The sequence below is a fragment of the Aythya ferina genome, assembly GCF_964211825.1.
Source record: "Aythya ferina genome assembly, chromosome: Z".
Lineage (NCBI taxonomy): Eukaryota > Metazoa > Chordata > Aves > Anseriformes > Anatidae > Aythya > Aythya ferina.
In genome coordinates this window covers 84,402,832-84,424,810 of record NC_140299.1, presented here as the reverse complement: position 1 = coordinate 84,424,810, position 21,979 = coordinate 84,402,832, and the positions used below count along the sequence as shown (strand labels likewise).

Here is a 21,979-nt window from a genome sequence, read left to right as displayed (position 1 = left end):
GAGGGCAAGGAAGATGATACGGGGCCTGGAGCATCTTCCCTATGAGGAAAGGCTGAGAGACCTGGGTCTGGTCAGCCTGGAGAAGACTGAGAGGAGCTCTTACCAATGTTTACAAATATCTTCAGTGTGGGAAACAGTGGGATTTGTCCAACCTCTCTTCAGTGGTTAGCAGGGACAGGACAAGGGCCACAAGACAGAGCCCAGGCAGTTCCGCACCAACACGTGAAAGAACTTCTTCATGGTGCGGCTGATGGAGCACTGGGACAGGCTGCCCAGGGAGGTTGTGGAGTCTCCTTCTCTGGAGATATTCAAGGCCCATCTGGATGCCTCCCTGGGCAGCCTGCTCTGAGGAACCTGCTTTGGCAGGGGGCTTGGACCCGATGACCTCTTCAGGTCCCTTCCAACCCCTTCAATTCTGTGATTCTGTGAGAAGAAAAAGATCGGGCTACCAGGCTAGCAGGTCTGTATCTGAGATCTCAAATTGTACCTTCGTCCTGATGTTGGTGATGCTCCTGCGGAGAGGTTACCAGCACCACCACCGAGGACCTTCTTTTCCATTGTCAGTTCTTATTGCAGAGGTATCTGAGCCTGTTGTCCTTTACTAGAGATCTGCTCTTGCTGCAGGGTGAGAAACTCTTTTGGTAGTTGTTCTGCTCTGGTCATCTGCCTTGGTCATCCTAGAGTTTCCAGCATTCCTTGGGTGGTTTTGTCCTTCAGCAGTGGTACACATGGACCCAGGAACTTATTTCTGTGCCACAGGAGTGGTTAGAAACGCTTGGAACGGACCAGCCCACCGTGATGACAGAGCGTATTTTCATTTGAACTCCTTTGCAAGGACTCCTTTAAGGCTGGCAGGAATCTCGTGGAGCTGTGGCAAGTCCTGTACCTGTGGAATAACAACGCCAGGCACCTGGACATGCTGTGGGCACCCTGCTGGAGAGCAGCCTGGCAGAAAATGACCTGAGGTTCCTGGTGGACACCACGTTGAACATAAGCCAGCAGTGTGCCCATGCAGCAAGGAAGGCTGATGGCTGGCGAAGCCCTGTGTGAAGCTGGAGAGCTGGGTCCTTTTCTGGGCTTCCATGTACTAGACAGACGTGAGTGTAGCGGAGAGAGTCCAACCAAGATGATCTCTGCTATTTATCAGATGAAAGGCTGAGAGTGCCCAGCCTGGAGAAGTGGAAGATCAGGGAGATCTCATCAATGTCTATAAACACCTGAAGGGAGGGTGAAGAGAGCCAGGCTCTTCTCAGTGGTGTCACAAGAGGCAGTGGGCACAATCTGGAGCATGGGAGGCTCCCCCTGAGCACAAGGCAGTGCTTCTGTGCTGCGTGGGAGACAGAACACAGGCACAGGCTGCCCAGAGAGGTGGCGGAGATCTCTTTGGAGATCTCCAAAAGCCTCCTGGTCGTGGTGCCCGGCACCCTGCGCTGTGTGGCAGCTGCAGCAGGCGGCCTCCTGCGGTGCTTCCAGCCGCAGCCTGGCCAGAGGCGCGGCCGTACCGTGCTCTGGGCTTCCCTGCTGAGAGAGGGACTCAGTCCTGACAACAGGTGCTCAGCGAGCAGCTGCTGTGCTGCCCCACGCCTTCCTTAGGGCAGTGCTCACACCCTAAGCCCCTGCTTTGGGGCCGGGCTTCTCCGCCCCCCCGCGGCTTCCATGAGCGGCGGCGGCGCGCTCCGCCCCGCATCCCGCTCGGCTTCGCTTCTTTCTCTTTCACTTTCGCTTCCCGACTGGGTCCTGCTCCCTCTCGGTGTCCCCGTCCTGCCTCGGGCTCTCTCGGTGCCAGCCTCCTGCCTCGGTGCCGGCAGCGCGGAGCGGGGGCTGGGGTCCCGGGGCTGCTATGAGGCGGCGGGCGCAGGGCGGCCTCGTTGCCTCCTCCCTGCGCTAGGTGCAAAATGGCAGCGCCTCGCCCAGCCGCCCCCATGGTGCCCGTGGTGCTGGGCTTGGCCGTGGTGGCCTCTTCCATCGGCGGTGGCCTTGGCGGGGACAGCAGCGCACCGTTTCCCTGGGACAAGGTGAGGCTACCTGAGCACGTCGTCCCGCTGCACTACCAGCTCCTCGTCCACCCGAACCTCACCACGCAGACCTTCACGGGGACAGCTGCCATAGAGCTGACCGTCACCCGTCAAACCAGCGCCGTTATCCTGCACAGCAAGCGTCTGCACGTGGCCAGGGCGGCCATCGGGGCGCAGGAGGCGAGGGTGCTGGAGCAGCAGGCGCTGGAGCAGGTGGCACTGCTCGTCGCCGAGCCACTGCGGGCCGGCCACAACTACACCGTCACCATCCAGTACACTGCCAACCTCTCCGACTCCTTCCATGGCTTCTACAAAAGCACCTACAGGACCCAGGCAGGAGAACTCCGGTAATCCTCTTCTTTTTCATTAGTAGAAATGTCATTGTAGATACCACATGTAACTGGTTTTAGAATTTGTTGTCGGCTGCTTTGTAATTTCTCTTTGAAATTATCCGTGGCTGAGGTTCCTTTCACACACAAAGCCACACCAGACTGTATATATAATGGGATATCGCAGAGATTGCCATTCTTTCAGGTAGCTGTGGGGTTCTTGGCTGTAGCCTTAGCAGGCCTTAATCCACCGACACGTCCAGCCGTCCTGCAGTGATGGGAGAGGAAGAGTCCGGGGACTCGCTGGGCTCTGACAAGTTGTCTCTTATTGCAGAACCCCTTATCAGGGGGGTTGGTCAAGAAGCTTTATGTATCCACTTCTGTTCCCCACCACAGATTGAGAAATGGTAATTCTTAGCATGCCAAAGATTTTGAAAGTACTTAAATTATCTCATAAATGTGAAATTACTTGATTTTCACACAAGGTGGTGAACACTGTGCATATGAAGGTATGTGGACTAAAGGTTTTCTCTTTTTTCCTTAGAGTGCTCGCAGCAACGCATTTTGAGCCAACATTTGCAAGAACAGCCTTCCCGTGTTTCGATGAACCATCTTTCAAAGCCAGATTTTCAGTTAAGATTAGGAGGGAACCAAAGCACCTTGCGCTGTCCAATATGCCCCTTGTAGGTGGATACATTCAATGTTGTGCTGTTGCTTGATGACCTTTAAAAAAGAAAGTAAAAGGAGAAGAGAATACCTAGGAAGTTGCTGTTCATGGGAATATTGAGCTAAAGATTGTGTCAGTTCTTTTCTGAGAGTAAATGATTGCTGGTAGTGTTGATACACAGTTATAAAGGAATGCAACAGATGTTGCATCCTAGGGGTTCCTGTTCTCTGCAGTGGTTTGAGAACAATGTAATCTCGCTAACCTTTATTTTACTCATAAAATGCTTTCAGTCTTTGTCTTAGATTTTAAGAATTAATATTAAAATGTATCTGAATACAGACACAATATTATTCAGGACCTTATATATATATTATATATATATATATATATTAATATTATTAATATCTATTAATATATATTATATTATATCTATATATATTATATTATTATTATATTATATACATTATATTATTATATTATTATATATGTATTATTATAATATATATTATTATAAATATTATATATATTATTATATTATATATTATATTATATATATTATATTAATTATTTATATATACATATATATATGTATATATATATATATATATATATTAAACAACAACAACAACAAAAGGTTATTTTGGCCTTCAAAAAATGTCTGTGAAAGTGGAGTATGTGTAATACCTACAAATATGGTTTGCAGTTACAAATATGTAGGCGTATGTAGGGTGGGTCACATGTCATACTTTTGGTCTTACTCTGTGCATAAGAGATTCTTCACAAATTCTTCTGCATTATTGATTCGTGATTTGCCAGGAAACTAACCCTTTTAAATGAGGGAACAACGCCTCCCCATACACCAAGTACATTTCAAAAAAATGAAGTCTTTTGGAAGTTGGTTAAAAACAAACTATCAAACAAAACAGTTCTTGCATTGAAAAGTGGATAAAATAATGAATGAATTGTGGGTGCCAGTATTAGTATTCCAATGTGGCTAAATATACTCCAAGTCTAAGTTAGTTACCTAAGGCGAATCAAAAGGGAAAACTCTAACGGGCGACTCATTTTGTCTTGAAATAGATATCTGAGAGAGCTGAGTCATTGTTTGGAGTAGTTTATTTCTCTCATGTGTAACAAGTGATTTAGACAACTTCTGATCAACTCAAGTGTGATCTTAATTAGATCGATGTGCTGGCAGACACTGAGGAAAATTAAAGCTTTTGAATGAGTATCTTTATCTAGTTTTAGCAATGTTGAAGTAACACGAGTGAAACTACCTGTATGTTTCTGTTTTCTTTGTGTGGGGATGGGCTGGCACAGGGTTGACTTCTTTCCAACTTGTCTTTAAAATTGTCTTAGTGAAACTGAAAAGAAACACATTGATTTTTGGTGCCAAAGTCCTTAGAGGTACTACCGGATGATGAGCTGTGCTTGTCTTTTTTTAGATGAAGACTGTGAATGTAAATTCATGGCTTGTTGAAGACCATTTTGATACCAGTGTCAAGATGAGTACCTACCTCGTGGCCTTTATTGTTTCCGATTTCAAGTCCATCAGCAAAATATCCAGTCATGGAGTTAATGTAACTATTCTGATTTTCTAAGAGCTTATTTTATAACAAAATCTATATGGAAACATATAGTGTACTTTCAAGCTAAATTGTTGGATTTATACATTGTGAAGTTTTACATGAACGAGAGGAGGGAAAAACGTTGGCTTTGTAATTGGATTATTAGTTTGCATTAAGACTAATTTTACTAATTCCAAAAGTTTTTGGTAATATGCTTTCTTTTTATATACTTACGTTCATTGGTAATATTGTTTCAAGTAAGACTGTTTGATTAAAAGGAAATTAAATATAGTTTTATTGGAGAATCAGGAATAAAGCAGAACAGTGGTAGTTAAACAGCTCTGTCTTGGTAGGGGATGGAAGGTATAGATGTCCTTTTACAGGCATGGTGGTTCTGGAGGATAAAGTAAAATTCTCATTTCTAATTTTGAACATATCTGTATCTGGATTTTTTAAAAGTAACTTTTGTACGAAAGCTGTTAGGTATGTGCTCTTCTGTCACTTTTCATGACCACTCACGTACCTATGTTAAAGAACAAATTCTGTAAACTTTTGATGCTGGCATTTAAATACTGCCTGCTTGTTTACTGTAGATTTCTGTATACACGGTACCAGAGAAGATCCACCAAGCTGATTATGCCCTGGATGCGGCAGTAAAACTTTTAGACTTTTATGAGGATTACTTCAGCATTTCATATCCCTTACCTAAACAAGGTAAGTGTTACCTAATTTAATGTATTCAAGAATAGCATTAAGAATAGAGAGTAAAATTGCATAAAATCAATGAGTTAGGTAAGACTGGGACAATTTTGGCTCCCATGTTTTTAAACTGTCTGCTTCGTGTAACTTAAGAGTATGTTGAAAAGCTTCACTGAGAATGGAAAATCCTTCTATAGAGAACTTTTTAAAGGTATGTTTTTGCTGTTACATTTAGGAGAAGCCTTAAAGAAGGTGTGATGTGGGAGCTGTTGTGAAGTGGGATGAGCAGGTGACTGGGTTCTTTACTGGGTCAAACGATCCTAGCAGTTTATTAATGCTTCCCTCCCCCCCTCCTTCTTCCTCCCCCCTCCACCAGATTTAGCAGCTATTCCTGATTTCCAGTCTGGTGCTATGGAAAACTGGGGATTGACCACATATCGGGAATCCGCATTGTTGTATGACCCTGATAAATCCTCAGCATCTTCTAGACTTTGGATTACTATGGTAATAGCCCACGAACTGGCTCATCAGGTGAGATTTAGGAGCAACAATAAAGGATCAGAAGGGACCAACAGAGTGGTCACAGCTGTGTGGATGGAGAGATATTTGAGAATATAGACTGAAAAGAGCTGTTTCAGTTTGAGAGTGTTCATCCGTGAATCACGCGACTGTTCCCAATAAAGTCTCGTTGGGCTTCATAGACATGCAGGGCTGTAACCAAAATCTGTATAGTTCAGTAGCTGTAGTGCTCTGGGGACTTTGCACCATTGCTAACCCTTGAAATTAATTGCAAGCCATGAATATAGGTAAAAAAGTTAAGAATTGTTACAGGTTTATGCGTGGCTCTCCTATCAAACCTGGTTTATGTATAAAGTTTCATGGAATTGTAATGGAAACCCATGCTGTAGAGTATTACCATTAAAATAAGAAACGAAATAGAAAGAGGCCAGAGTAAGCTGCATTACTACAAAAATGTGCCTTAAATGTCAGTGACATGCTATAAATTCAATTTCATATCAGTCAGTAGCAGCTTTTGTGAAAAACTGTGTAATTAAATTAAAATTGTTGTTGCTGTTGTTTCAGTGGTTTGGCAACCTAGTTACCATGGAGTGGTGGAATGACCTGTGGTTAAATGAAGGGTTTGCAAAATTCATGGAGTTTGTGTCGGTCAACATTACCCATCCAGAACTGAAAGTTGTAAGCAGCATTTACTGTATTTTTATTTTATATTTGCATTCTAAGTCCACTAATTTGTAAGGGTGAAGGCCAAGCATGTTTGTGCTGTGAAACAGTTTTTGCTTTCCCTTTGAAAGAACTGTCTGATCTTAACTCGAAGGGTAAGAATATTGATTTTATAGTATCTAATTATTTCAAAAACTGGTGATGGAAGTTAATGATTGCAATCAAAGTATATTCTCTTTTCAAAAGCTATTTAGACTTCGGAAAGTATAAAGGCATTGCTAGTTAGTCAAGGGAGGTGATTGTCGCGCTCTACTCTGCGCTGGTGTGGCCTCACCTCGAGCACTGTGTGCAGTTCTGGGCACCGCAGTACAAAAAGGATGCAAAAGTGTTGGAGAGTGTCCAGAGGAGGGCTACAAAGATGGTGAAGGGCCTAGAGGGGAAGACGTATGAGGAGAGGCTGAGGGCACTGGGCCTGTTCAGCCTGGAGAAGAGGAGGCTGAGGGGGGACCTCATCGCGGTCTACAGCTTCCTCACGAGGGGGAGTGCAGAGGCAGGCACCGACCTATTCTGTGTAATCACCAGTGATAGGACCTGCAGAAATGGTGTCAAGCTGTGGCAGGAGAGGTTCAGGCTGGACAACAGGAAGAGGTTCTTCACCGAGAGGGTAGTCGCACACCTGAACAGGCTTCCCAGGGAAGTAGTCACAGCACCAAGCCTGTCGGAGTTGAAGAAGCGATTGGACTGTGCTCTTAGTCATGTGGTCTGACTTTTTGGGAAGACCTGTGCGGTGCCAGGAGTTGGACTTGATGATCCTTATGGGTCCCTTCCAACTCGGGGTATTCTATGATTCTATGAAATTATATATTTTTTTTCCCTCATGTACAGTCAGACTTAAATCCTAACGAAGACCCCCAAATCCTCCCGCTAGCTTTAGCACACGTTCAATATATGAAACTTTGCAAGTATGTCTAGTTCAAAGTAGTGAAACGAACAGTGCACTGGGAAGATCTATGCAGAAACTTGCCATAAAACTGCAGTGGAAAAATAATGAAGGAATTCATCATTTGCTTTTTTTTTTTTTTTTTTTTTTTTTCCCCTTTGCTTTGTTTTGTGGTTACTAACCATTCATTTTGTCATCAAACTTTTGGAACGTGTGCATGTCTTTTTGGAGTTATTTTTAAGTCTCACTAGCTGGAGTATTAAAGTTGGTTTAGAAGGGTAGAGGCAGTTTGCCTCTCTATATTCTTTCCCTTCCCTTCCCTTCCCTTCCCTTCCCTTCCCTTCCCTTCCCTTCCCTTCCCTTCCCTTCCCTTCCCTTCCCTTCCCTTCCCTTCCCTTCCCTTCCCTTCCCTTCCCTTCCCTTCCCTTCCCTTCCCTTCCCTTCCCTTCCCTTCCCTTCCCTTCCCTTCCCTTCCCTTCCCTTCCCTTCCCTTCCCTTCCCTTCCCTTCCCTTCCCTTCCCTTCCCTTCCCTTCCCTTCCCTTCCCTTCCCTTCCCTTCCCTTCCCTTCCCTTCCCTTCCCTTCCCTTCCCTTCCCTTCCCTTCCCTTCCCTTCCCTTCCCTTCCCTTCCCTTCCCTTCCCTTCCTTTCCCTTCCCTTCCCTATAAAGCTCTGTAATGAAACCAAAGATATGTTTGGCTTTCCTTATGGGATTTCAACATCATGTAGAATGGACTGAAATATGAACTAATAGGAATTCAGTAGTCACTAAGCAAAATTTGGTAGTAATAATCATTTTTGTCTCCTATTAGGAAGATTATTTCTTATCAAACTGTTTTGATGCCATGGAAGTGGATGCATTAAATTCATCACATCCTGTGTCTACTCCTGTGGAAGATCCAGCTCAAATTTTAGAAATGTTTGATGATGTTTCTTATGTGAAGGTAAAATCTGTAACTGATTTCATTCTCAGTTGTACTGATTGTACTATACGTCTGCATTGTACTGATTTCAGTCAATCCTTTATACAAAACATCCCTGAACCGTGGTGTTAATATACTTTTTAATGTTGTTTTGATCTTTATATTCTATCTCAATCCTAGTCCAAAACTCCTGAATGTAGTTCAAATTGTGGTTTCCTGTTCCATCTATAAAAAGAGGAGGTTTTTGCCCCTTCTTATCTATTGTGTATCAATTTAAACATTAAAACATTATTTTAGGTGCTTAAACCAACCAGCGTTTTTCATTGGAGCCTGCTCTATATAGTAATTGAAAAAATAATAGCATATTTTACTCAATCCAAAATATATTTAAGGAAATAATGAAAGCCAAATTACTGTTTAAATATATATAAAACCCAAATATTTCTCATCAGACAGACATACAAAATTGAACTGCTGTTTAGGTTAGCCTGCTGAAAATTTTCTGAAAGAAGCATCTTGCTATCTAGGGAGTGGTTTTGTAAACATTTTGTCACACTTTTTTTCAGGGATCCTGTATATTAAATATGTTGAAGGACTACCTGACTGATGACGTTTTTAAAGCTGGACTTGTGCAGTACCTGCAGAAGTACAGCTATCAGAACACAAAAAATGAAGATTTGTGGAACAGTATGACAAATGCAAGTATTTCTTATTCTCTTTTTTTTTTTTTTTACTTTTTTTTTTTCCCCCCAAATTTTATAGCTTTTTGTGAATAATGTGTTTTTGTAGTATATTAATGAGGACTATGACCAATACTTATGGTAATGATATCAAAAAAGATGACCAAAACTTTCTTCTACAGATTTGTCCCACAGCAGGTACTGATAAAAGTGAACAACAAGGTGATGGCTTTTGCAGAAGGAACCAACAGTCATCTTCAAATGCAGTAAGCATCTAGTTTTTTACTCATCAGTATTTGAAAGTTTGGTATTTATCTGAGTCCTCTCATGTTACTATACTGTGCTGTGGCATTGGTATGTGTACAGACAGAAATCCTACCTCTGTGCCTAGGGCTGACCGGAAAACAGCACTATTTAAAGAGATGTCACTAACTATGTAAAAGTGTCCTGAAAAAGAACAGCCAGAGTTGTCATTGATATCCCATGTTCCAATCTAAACTTAACTATGCTGAGCTTACAAATTTACAGCAGTTTTTATGAAGTTCTTAGCTACTAAATTCATTGTCTATGCACTCCATCTTCCTCCTCTTCTTACGTATCTTCTTTTTCCCTGACCAACAAACAGCACTGGACTAAAGGAGAGACTCTTGATGTGAAGGCAATGATGAACACTTGGACACTGCAAAAAGGTTTTCCCCTGGTAACTGTCACAGTGAGAGGAAAGAATGTCCACCTGCAGCAGGAGCACTACATGAAGGGAACAGATTCCCATTCATCCACCGGGTAAAGAAAATGGGAAAATCTCAGCCCACAAACCATAATGCTCACCTATGGCAAACACAGATATACAATAATAGCTTTCACTGTTGTTTCTTAAGGAATGCTCCTTGAACTGATTGGATGTGAGTCTTTCCCTGTGCAGCTCAAGACAGTACTACCACTGCAGTAGTTACAGGTGGCTACACCTGGTGTGCCTGACCAAGTTACTGGTAGCTGTACAGCTATGGTGGCTGGGCACCTAGGTGAGCTGTGTGAACTTGCACTGGAACACGCCAGTGGAACTAGGCTGAAGGTCCATATTGTTGTAGCTTTGCTGTTAATGATCTCCCAGGCAAATTAAATCAGGGCTAGTTAGGTGCATGTGGTTCTGCACCAAAACAGAGACGTGAGTGCAGGTCATTGCTGTCATCCTGCAGGTAAAAGATACTCATCAGCTGTTAGACTGGGCCAGGTTGGAGAAGCTTTTGCAGAGTTCTTTCATTAAATTTCTGTTTTGCATTAGGTACTTGTGGCACATTCCACTAACCTACATTACGAGTAAAGCTGACACTGTGCAAAGATTTTTGATGACAACTAAAACAGGTAATTTATTTGATTAATTATAGGTGATGAATTTATTCAAAGTTTTTCTGTAAGCTTTTTAGCTTTCCAGGTGTTTTTTGCTGAATTGACAACTTCAGCTACTAGTACAAGATAAATGATTTTTTGTCATCTCAATTGCATTGCTATAATAATCTCTTAGTATATTCAGGATTCATGTTATAGTTTTATTTAAATCTCTGAAATGAGACTATTATTGGGTATAATATTAGAGTGATTTTGAACCACTAATAAAAAGGAATTATATTTTTGTTTATAGATGTCATTATTCTTCCGGAAGAGGTTGAATGGATCAAATTCAATGCGTACATGAATGGTTATTACATTGTGCACTATGAAGATGATGGATGGGATCATCTGATCAACCTTTTGAAAGAGAACCATACAGCGATTAGCAACAATGACAGAGCAAGTCTCATTAACAACATATTCCAGCTTGTAAGGTAAGGCATTCTGTGCAAGTCAAAAACAATACAAACTGCATTCATGACTTTATACCACTAAAGTTGATTACATATACATTTTTCATTATATCATTCAAATAGGAGCATGTTCTTCTCTTGCTTACAGCAATGTAAACCCGGGATTTCTCATTTGCAGTGGCCTTATCCAAGTATATTTAATGAAACAGACAAGAAGACATAATAATCCTCATGGTCTGTGAAGTGTTTGAAACAGGATGTAACTCACTATTTGAGTCTTGTTTTTAAAAGTGAGATTTGGAGTGAAGTTCTCAGTGAAATTCTGCATTTGCTGTGTTAACTTAGTGTCACATGGTTTTTAATTGTAACTTCTGAGTTCAACTTTCACAGGGAAGTGGCAAATACATGTGTACTATTGATGATAATGACCTGTTTACTGTGGTAATGAGGTCTTTCTCATGAGATTATTAGAATTACAAGAAATACTAAGAAACTGAGTCCACATCCTATTTGCAAGTTAAGGTTTTCTTTAAGATAAGGTAATTCTTCTTAATGTGTTGTCACTAATTCTCAGTAGCGTGTATTTAACTAGTAACACTTTTACACCATGAAGACATTGAGAGTGTAAACCTGGCACACCTTTGGTTAAGCGAAAAATATGGGTTAACAGATGGAGCTGTCAGAGCTTATAGCATTACTGTATTTTTTTTGTAAGGTATTTTTTCTGCTGCTAACATTGGGCTAATGAATGCATACAAAATGGAGCATATATCTGTTTTTGATAAAACTTTATTTTTCTTTGAAAGTTTTCTTCATATAATTTTCTGCTAAAATTTTAGCTTCTGAGGAAGCTCAGTCGATGTAGACACTTAGTGTCTGGATTACAACTGTTCTTCTAAGTACCCAAAATGGTCATCAGCACATCTTCATGCAACCTATTAAATCTCTCAGTCAAGATTTTGCAAATGAGCTAATGCTAGGAGAGCGTTTATGTGGAAATACTGATGTTCTCTAGTACTGTCAAATCTTTGTCCTGTCCTGCATCACAGGTAGCTGTGCTTTCTCTCTCAAGTTCAAGAAAGGGGAGCATGGAAGCAATATTATGACTTCCCTGGTCCAGTTGGTGAGCAAAAAGGCAATTGAGTAGGTGGTAGGGCATACAATCTCTTACTCGGTAATTCAGCAGAGGTTTTTAGACTGTTTTCCAGTAGGCATTCCAGGATGAGATGTTGCGAAAAGACCTGCTATATTCAGTGTTGAATATATATATGACATATATCTCAGTTGAACTGTATCTTGTTGAACTGAAAAAAAAAAAACAACAAAAACAACAAGATGTCCCTTGCACTTGCATCAGATAAAGGTTACAGTCAAAGGTGGCAAAATTACAGCCCCAGGTAGGGTTGCTCAGTGAGCTCAGTTCAGCGTACAACAGAGAGCTATGGCACTCAATACATGCCTAATTTCTGATGTGGACAATACAGCAAAGCCAACCTTTAAGCAGGGACCAGAGGAAGAAGACCAGTGAAGCTTTGACTAGTAGCTTTGACTGAAGAGCTTCCTTTTAATGTGAGGAGCAGGGAGTAACATACTCACTTAGAAACCTGAAAGTCAGAGATAGAAGATGGCAGAAAACACCAGAGGATGATCAGAAGCTAAATTCTTAGCACGACATTTCACAGATGAAAAACAGAACAGATTTGAAAGGGGAGTAAAAATAGGTCATGCTCAATACAGACATGCTAGTGGAAAGATGCTGGTGTAAAGTGATGGAGTAGGGTAGTGTTTTTGCTCCTGGGAAGACACTGTTTCTATTTGTCAATTAGAAACAAGGCTCTTACAGTAATAAAAATGTGATGTGATTATAGCCATGATTAGTCTTAGTTCTGTGGATGTTATTACAAAAAAATGTGTCTTAGAGGTGTTTGCAAACAAAACTGGAACAGGTGTGTATACTGAGAGAAGCAAAGAGAATCAAAGAACTGAATGCATTAATTGCTGATCTTACAGCACTCCAGAAAAAAAGGTGGTAAGGAGAGCTGGAAGACAATCACGTGAATCTGAGGTGGCAGCTCAAAAAGAGATGCCAGCAGGGCTAGTCAGCTTTTTTATCTGGACAGCAGAAGAAAGGTTTTTATAGTTCAAAGTTTGAAGGGAAAAGGGGAGCCTGAAGAAAGATTGCTTAGAGAAGAAAAGAAGAAGGGACAATTAGAGATGCAAATTGCATTAAACTTGGTTCCTTTTAAGATGGGTGACTTGTATTTTGAAGAAGAGAAAGGTGAATAAGGACAAAATAAGAATGCATATGGGGAGATAGCATGGGCAGAAAGAAGCAGAAAAAATGTTTCACAGAAGGATAAAAAAATTACCAAGATAAAGTGAAATAAGTCCTCTTGCATTTTCTCTATTTTTTCTTGTAATAAATAATTGAGGTACATCCTGGCAGACACAGAAGGCTTGAGCTGTTAGTTAAAGTGAAGAACCAGCTGGGATTATAGCTGTGAGGTTTTACTACAAGAGATTAAGTACCTGCACATCAAGCTAGAAAGGTGTTACAAGGGAAATATGTTCAGTGATTGGATTTCTTCTGTATGTGCTAAATAGAGAAAAGTGAGGAGACAGCAAGAGAGAGACAGTGCTTTGATGACCATGGGACAGGGGAGAAAGTGGGTCTTACTGATAACATTCCCTTACAGTCCATTTCTTAGTTCAAAGACTAGATATTATGTTTCATAGCTTATGTTATTTGCTCAGCTGCATTTGACTTCTAAAAACAAAGTTAAAAAACTGTGTCTTGGATTTTGCTTTTGTTTTGTAAGCTTAATTGCAACTTCTTTTATCCCCTTCCTTCTTCTCTTTAGAATAAAAAAAATTCCAATTTCTAAAGCTTTAGATTTGACTTTATACCTGAAACGGGAAACACAAATCATGCCTGTACTCCAAGGTATGAATGAGTTGGTTCCTATATACAAGCTGATGGAGAAGCGGGATATGGATGATACAGAAAAACAGTTAAAGGTAACATTTTAAGTATCTAGAGTTTCGTAACTCTGCCTGCACCTTGTAAAAAGCGCTTTATATATAATTTTTATTGTCTTATTTTAGGAATATATAGTCAATTTATTTAAAGACCTAATTGACAAGCAGCTTTGGAGTGATGATGGCTCAGTGTCTGAAAGAATGCTTCGGCAGTCCCTGCTGCTCTTCGCATGTGTGCGCAGATACCAGCCATGTGTGGACAAAGCAGAGGAGTATTTTCTGAAATGGCAGAAATCCAATGGAACCTTGAGGTCTGTTTTGGAAATAACTTTTTCTTATAGTGTCTTTTCTGATACTTTAATTATAGGAAAGTTAATTTACAGAAAGAGATGAAATGGAGTCCTCTTAGCAATCTGAAGTTTAGTCTTTTTAGTTCTGTATCTCATACTTTAACTCATCACTTCCTTCCCGTGCTGGTGAACAGTATATACCCAAGCTAGCACGTATGTCATGTAGTACTCCCCAGCTTGTCTTCTCAGATACGTGAAAAAATTCTTAGAAAAATTCTTTTTAGAAAAGTGAAAATTACATATAAATATATTCCCTTCTGTATCTGTCTGGAGACTGCTCTATAAAAATAGGTAGCTGCTGTTCATGACATCTGTGTAATTTGTGCTTCTCACCGTGACATAAGAACTCTCTCTAAAATACCCTCCAAAACATCTCTGAGAGACTGTTCTGGGCAGGCCATAGAAGACTATGTTGGTATCCATCGTCTGTCTTAAATACGAGATAGATGGGAAAGGAATATACAAAATAAGTGAGGAAAAAAAAAATAAAGGAATGAGTGAAATATTTCTGGAAATCATTTCCAGGGCAGGAACACTGTTGTGATACAGCCTGATATATTTAACTGTTTCCCAGCAAGAAGGATCACTAATACCCATGAAGGACTAGTATTTCTTAAGAAACTGTCTGTTATGTGAGTTGATGTATGATGGTGTTGAGGTTATATTTCTGCAAACATTCCTAAATATGACATGGAGAGTAACTTGGTGTTCAATTTGTTGTAGTTTGCCAGCTGATGTGAAGACAGCAGTGTATGCTGTTGGAGCACAAACATCTGAAGGTTGGGATTTCCTCCTTAGTAAATACAGACAGCACTCATTCAGCATAGATAAAAGTAGAATTGAATTAGCTCTCAGCTTCACCAGAAATAAGGATAAACTTCAGTGGTGAGTAGTGTGTTACACAAGAAGAGAATTGTGTTTTGGGGTGAATAACCACATACTGACACAGGAACTAGTATCATTCGGTCTTGTTACATACGTGTTGAATTTCAGGATTTATAAAATGCATTACAGATTTTATACACTAAGAGCAAGTGGCTGCAGCATTTCATTTAAGGGTTTTAGTGCCAGGAGTCAATGTGCTCAGCATTGCAGCAGCAAATTGGGATGAAATATAAACCTACCCAGATACCTTGTCTTTGCTTGACAGACACTTCGTTGTTTACCTTTTTAGTTATTTTGGTTATAGGTGTATATACTCTTTCTTACAAAAATGTGTTTTCTCACTTTTGAGAAAATTGAGTGCTACTGAAGTTTTCAGATATTCAAACCTTCAAAGCTTGCATTCTGTAAACCTGCTTTCTGCCTTCTGGTGGGGGTTATGAGCTACTCTCTCTATGGAACTCACTCTCATTTAGCTTGTAGCTATGTAGCTGTTTCATAATGTTATTTTTTGTATTTGCTGCTCTTTGGACATGTTAGTCAGGAGTTTGCAAGGACTGAATATTCCACTGACAGTGTAGAACAAATTTATTTCCTACAAGGGATTAGGGAGGTTCCTATTAAGTTGGAAACTTTTGAATAGAACCAAAATGTAGACTGTTCTTATAATTTATATTCAGCATGCAGGTCTATTAAATAGTTGTAATTGAAATGAAATGAAATGAAATGAAAGTAATAGGAATGGGAAGGATGGATATACATTGTAAAAAATTGGAAGTAACCCAACAGTGTTGGGACCTTTAGAAATGCAAACTTTATAAAACAGTAGAAAATACTAAGCAAGTAATCATTTGTCATTTTTATCTTTATCTACTGGTCTAAACAACTTCCATATGTATTATTAATTCTTAGGTTACTGGATCAAGGTCTCCGTGGTGACATCATAAAAACTCAGGATCTTCCACACATTATTGTGTATGTTGCCAGAAACCCATCTGGCTATCATCTTGCGTGGACGTTTTTAAAGGAAAACTGGGAGAAATTAGTAGAAAAGTAAGGAACTTGCATTGTTTCACTGCTGCCTGTACCCAATTATACTTTTACATGCTATTTTCTACTAAACTGTATGTTTTCTAAGTGTAGGTTATTCTTTTTGACAGATTTGAACTTGGTTCGAGTTCCATAGCAACCATTGTCACTGGAGTGACGAATCAGTACTCGACTAGGCTACAGCTTGCACAGGTAAGCCATTCAGATTAGCTGTTCTGGTTTTAAAAACTAGTTGTAGTTTAACTGAAACAAAACTCTGGCTTAAATTTTAACATCTTAAAAGCATGACTAGTTATGAAGTATAAGAATAATATCCTGTGTTTTCCTTGAGCTTAACTCCTTGAGGCAGAGCATTAAGCCAGTAGAAAGGAGAAAGATGTTTAAGCAGCGGACTTGGATGCAGAGTATTCATGTATGTATGTGTATGTAATGTTCGTGGCTCTCTTCTGGAGTGTACTGAGGAAAAATAAGAGCAAAAGCAGGTCTTCTCACCAAGCGGTCTGAAGGGCAGTGATAAGGATAGTGTGCTCTATGTCTGCTGCTCCAGGGAGAATTCTCCATGTTTCTGGATGTCAACATATGATAATCATTTTGTCCACCTATTCCACTTCTGTCAGTGTCAAACAAACAAACAAAACCAAGACTGGCCAGTGTGCAGATTCAAAGTCCTAAAATGGGATCCCCGACCATTTTTTTGGAAGCTGAAATCCAGATTTCCTGGTTTGGGTCAAAACACAGGCAGAAATTATATGACCATATTAAGTACAAAATGAAATATAAGGAGCAGTGCATTCTTTTATACTTCATTCTCACCACTTGTTTTAAATCCAAATGGACTCTGACAGTGTGTCAATAGAATGCTATAGCAGTGCCACAGGCTGCAGGGACATTTCTGTGCCCTACCTAGAATATCTGTGCATCTCTCTGGGGGATCTGCAGGACTTATGACATAAGAGTCTCTGCAAACACTCTGGCAGACAGACAGCAAGTATAAGGAGAGAGACAATCCAGCAATTCTTTTCCATGTATCCTACTTGTACCTTTTGTGTACTTTGTACAACTATTTGCATCTTGCATCCCGTGTATATCAGCAGGGACAGTTTCAGTTCACAGCCTGAGACATTACTTGAACTGCCAGTGAAGGTGTGTTACCAACTGAGCAGCCAAGAGGCAGAGTAGGGGATGCATTTTCTTCTCTGGGGAAGTCTATACACAGACAGACACTGCTGTCCATGTGGTTGTTGAATGAGCAAGAACCAGACAGATTCCCCTGCACAACAGTTTGTCACTTCCTGCAGCTGCTTTTTTGTAATCTGATGTTAAATGTAATCTTCATCAGTTTGTGAGATTGAGTCAGTATCTTTTTGAAGGTTTTGAAATTTTGAAGATAATTTCTCATGTCAGGTGGTGATGTCAGGTCATTTATCGTGCTACTCTTTAAGAGACACTGCTGCCTCTTCATCAGCTGTCCTTCTACATTTTTTTATTCAACAGGTGAAAGAATTCTTCAGTTCTCTGGAGGAAAAAAGTGCACAGCTTCGTTGCATCCAACAAGCTATTGAAACCATTGAGGACAATATACAATGGATGGATAAAAATTTTGAGGATATCAAAACATGGCTGCAAAAGATTCACCTATGAATTAGGATAATTTATTTTTGTCAAAAACAATTGTAAGGCACTGAAAATTCATAGGAGTAGCAGCAGAACAATTTTAAGTTAGTTTCTCTAGAAGCATGCTAGGTCTGCACTATTCTTCTTGCTGTCGACTGAAAATATTGTTGTATTTTTAGGTAATGTTAAGGAAATGAGCATACATTTTGTGTGCAGAAAAATCTCAATCTTATTTTAGACGATTAATCAGTTAATTTTAGCTGGAAATTTTGCTTTTAATTATTCCTTTTACACCTGATTTGAAGCGCAATAGCTACCATAGTTACTCACTGATGTTTAAGAGGAGAGATAGTCATTTGTAATGAGCTTTATTTCTTATCTCTAAGGATTGTAAGCTAATTACTGCGAGAACTGATGAATATTATATGCTAAGAAGATGTTATTATGTGCTTATGTTACTTAAGAAATGAGCTGAAGTTTTGGAGTTTGTTTTTTTTTAATTTTATTTTATTTTAAAGACCCACTAGTGAATGAATTTCTTCTCTGCTCACCTATGAAAATTCCTCAGTTCCAGTACTAGTATTAAAAAAAGAAAATCCAACTATTACTGTAATTGCCTAAAACACTTGATTTCTTTGCCTTGACAAACATAGCCTTGATGTGATTTATTAGTTTTTATTTTCTCTGCTGTTTCCTTACTGGCTGAAGCAGCCAGCAACTTAACAAAGACTGAGACTTAAGGAAAAAAAAAAAAGCATGAGGTGGAATAATCATAACCTTTCAATTGTGCCTTGTTCCCTTTTCTCTCTGCTAGAAATAATATCTCATTCTGAGAGCTCAGAAAGGCTTTTGAATTCTACTATTGAAGGACAAAAGTTCTGTCATAGCATTGTAGGAAAAAAAGTTTCCCTCTGCTTTCTCTAGCCATTTACATATAAGGAATCTTGTACCTCATAGCACATTAAGGAAATGCATTCTGAAAAGGCTGTGTACCCTGTTTACCAAAATTTAGGAATTTTTCAGATTGACTTTCAAGTTTTGCATTCTAATGAACAGCTGATGTTTAGTTCTTGTCATACAATGACAGTGAAACTTTGCAAAGCTACTATAGTACTGCACTGTTGTATGATGTAGTAGACAGGTACACAGCTTGACTAAAATGTAATTTCTTTTGTGGTGGGATGTCTGGATAACTATCTAGTCTTCAGTTACTGCAAAACAAATAGGAGGTGTTGAGACCAACTATTTCAGATATTGATGACTGCTGCTTGCTTTAAAAAGGTTTCAGAGCAAACTGAGAAGGCAAATTAATAAAAAGCAATATTTATATGTTTCTACATAGAGTGCTTCATTTCTGTGTGTATGTTCTTTTCTTTTGCTATTGTAAGCAGTAACTTACATTGCTGGTTTCTGCTTTAACTGGTTCATTTTGAGCTGCAGGGATTTACTTTTGTTTCTCAACTGTCGGAGAAGAAATATATTTCTGAGACTTCCCCATAACACAGTCCCCTCGCCTCCCCCCCCCTTTTTTAAAAAAAAAAAAATCAATTAATCAGTCTGGAGTTTCAAGCATGTATCTAGATACACTGCACCCCTCTCTGTGGGACAAAGACAGTTATTCACAGACAGGTATGGTGACAGGATATTTCTCCCACAGTACATCAGTAGATTTCATTGTGTCACTTCATACCAATCAATCATTAACAAACATCTTAGACATGTAGATGTTTGCATCAAGAAGAAAGCTTGCAAACAAAGCTAGAATCACATAATACTGAAATTATTATGTACATCGACAAGAGAATCTTAACACTTACAGGGATGCTTGCAGAGTTCAAAAACTTCATCGAAAGAAAATATATCTTCTGTCACTTGAGAATGACCGTTAACCACTTGTATGTATTATGTCTCAAATTTTAACTGGATTTTTTTCAGCAAAATAGTCACTTCATCTTGTTTCTTAAAATACTTTTGCATACCCGTTTAGCTCTTCCAGGCCTGAAGCCCCATTTGGCCCTATTTAGCTTCTAAATAGCATTAGAAATCAAAGGGAAGGGGGGGGGAAAACTGCAGGTAGAGCTTGATCAGATTGTTGGGGGGATTCATAAAGCACCTCTGACAAGTATTTTGCCAATGCTTTTTAAACACATTAGATTCAGTTTTAACAGGCCAATTTCTGAGCTTTCTTTCGCCTTCCTGTATCTGTTCACATTAACAGCTGTAGTAAATAAAAAAGTTACAAACAGAGTGCATTCTTAAAAACTTTATTAGTGTGACACAGGTTCTCAGTACAGATTGTTAAGTAGAGTCAAAATTCTGTTTATCCTCCAACATAAATCTCAAGGCCACCTGTCTGCCACACTACATTCTAGAATCAGCTATTGGAATCATTACAAATATTGGCCCTAGTATGATCTTCCTCTGTAAACTAATGGTGAAGCAGTACGTGTGTAAGATGTGTAAAAGATGTTTTAATTATTACGAAGACAGAGGAAAACAAATGGAAGAACTTGGCACACCTAGGTCCCAAAAGCTCTACCTGTAACAGACATACTAGAGGCCCGCTCTTGCCTGTTATCTTGAAGACCAGGTGAATACAATGCTCCTTACTGCATTAATTTTTGTTTTATTTCCGCAGTCCCTTCTGGAGTATGAGAAACAGAAGTAAGGACTAGAAATAGTGAAAAAAAAGCAAACACAAAAACGTCCGTCTTCCAACCTGAATTTCTCTTAATATCCGCTAAGGCTTATGTACTTTATTTTTCTGTTCTGTGATGATAATGATGTCAGTGGTACACAGCAAATTTTTATCTTTTCAGTCCAGGAGACTTCTGAAATTATACAAGAGCAGTACAGATGCAGTTGGAAATAAAAAAAAATCCTTATCGGTGTCATTTTGCAGTTGTTTTAACAGCAGCTAAGGCATCATCAAAAATACCTGCTTTATTATTAGAATGCGCTTGATGAAACAGTTAATCCCCAGTTTTTTTTTGTCCTTTGGATAACCACAGCTTACCTCTGGTTTCTTACCAAGAACTTAAGAAAGACTGTATACAGCCATGCTGAGGTGGGTTGATGATAACTAAAGCTCATTATATTCCAGAATGCTTAATATATTCACTGCAATGCTAAAAATGCTAGCACATGAGACTTCTTGGGAGACTTAGAGGCACTATGTGGAGATTATGTGCAAAAGTCTGCATTTTTTTTTGGCTTTGCTATTAGGTTCTGAAATATATTTCTTACAAATATAAAGCATCCTTTCCCACTGAGATCTGAAGAAAATTACAAAAAAAAAAAAAAGTATATCAATACAGTAAAGTGAAAGGCTAGGAAAAAAAATCTTAATCTACTGCTGGAAAAACAGAAAACATGAAAGAAGTCCAGAAAATACCACTGTACAAAAAACATCTAGAATAGCTACATGCTTTTTGCATCAGCTTTGTTCTTCAGCAATAATTATCCCCAATAAAAAGAAGTCTTTTCACATCAAGTGTCAAGATCCTGAGGGGGAGAAAAAAAAGAAATGAAAGAGTTAAGAATATTAACTTGGGAAAAAATGCAAATTACATCTGTGAAGGATAATGAGAAACAAATATCTAGTGACAGAAATAAATCCAGGAAGAAGAAATATCAAAAGAGAGGAGATAATTTTTCCAAAAGTGATACTGCAGTAAGATTGGCAGTTCACTGCTGATACGAAGCAATGATGCATCTTGGTCTTCCCTAAACCTTCCGACTGGATTTAGCTCCATCTAATTACCGATGCTCTCTTATGAATCAAATCTGCCTCTCAAGACAGAGGGCAGCAGCTCCTCTGCATGTGACTCAGAAGGCTGGAATTAGAGCCGTCCTGGCCAGTACTCAGATGAATGGAGACATACTTTAGATGTGCCTTTAGCTTTCTCCTGCACACCCCATTAAACTCTCTTGCCTAAAGGACTTGTATCAGGCATCAGTGTGGTTATGATACTTTCATGAACTAAAGATGATGAGGAAAGACTAATTATTTGCATTACAGGTGTGATCAAGCTGAACAAAAAGAAGTACACAGTGGCAGTGGAACATGTGCACTGAACGAGGCTGTATTTGTGCCAGGAAAATCAAGAACAGAACACTGAGACCTGCTATACCTGTCAGTATAGCTGTGAGTTTTTTTTTTTGTTTTTTTTTTTTTTAAATGTGTTCTGGATGCTGTTCCAAAATTAGCCTGGTAGAGACATAACCTCACTGTCCTAAAGACAAAAACAACCAGTTGAAATGAGCTTAGTCTATATAAATTCTATGTAAAAGGTCTTACT

At 39.6% G+C, this 21,979-nt stretch overlaps 2 protein-coding genes across 11 annotated transcripts in view; one reads left to right on the top strand and one right to left on the bottom strand.

Moving 5' to 3' along the window:
• The first annotated feature begins 1,650 nt into the window (after positions 1-1,650).
• ERAP1 (endoplasmic reticulum aminopeptidase 1) lies at positions 1,651-19,015 on the top strand. Its single transcript, XM_084504239.1, has 18 exons — positions 1,651-2,362; positions 2,889-3,027; positions 4,457-4,591; positions 5,173-5,293; positions 5,655-5,809; positions 6,362-6,475; positions 8,211-8,342; positions 8,888-9,019; positions 9,184-9,267; positions 9,627-9,784; positions 10,284-10,363; positions 10,641-10,824; positions 13,665-13,821; positions 13,909-14,093; positions 14,856-15,017; positions 15,927-16,067; positions 16,175-16,256; positions 17,559-19,015. The coding sequence occupies exons 1-18, from the start codon at positions 1,896-1,898 to the stop codon at positions 17,703-17,705; spliced, it is 2,775 nt and encodes a 924-aa protein (XP_084360365.1). The 5' UTR covers positions 1,651-1,895; the 3' UTR covers positions 17,706-19,015.
• A 911-nt stretch (positions 19,016-19,926) lies between these two features.
• CAST (calpastatin) overlaps positions 19,927-21,979 on the bottom strand; it is a 62,338-nt gene continuing 60,285 nt past the window's right edge. For all 10 annotated transcript variants that reach the window (XM_084504240.1, XM_084504243.1, XM_084504244.1 and 7 more), the window contains one exon: positions 19,927-21,182. The gene's annotated coding sequence lies outside the window, so the exon portion shown is untranslated. The remainder of the gene's footprint in view (positions 21,183-21,979) is intronic.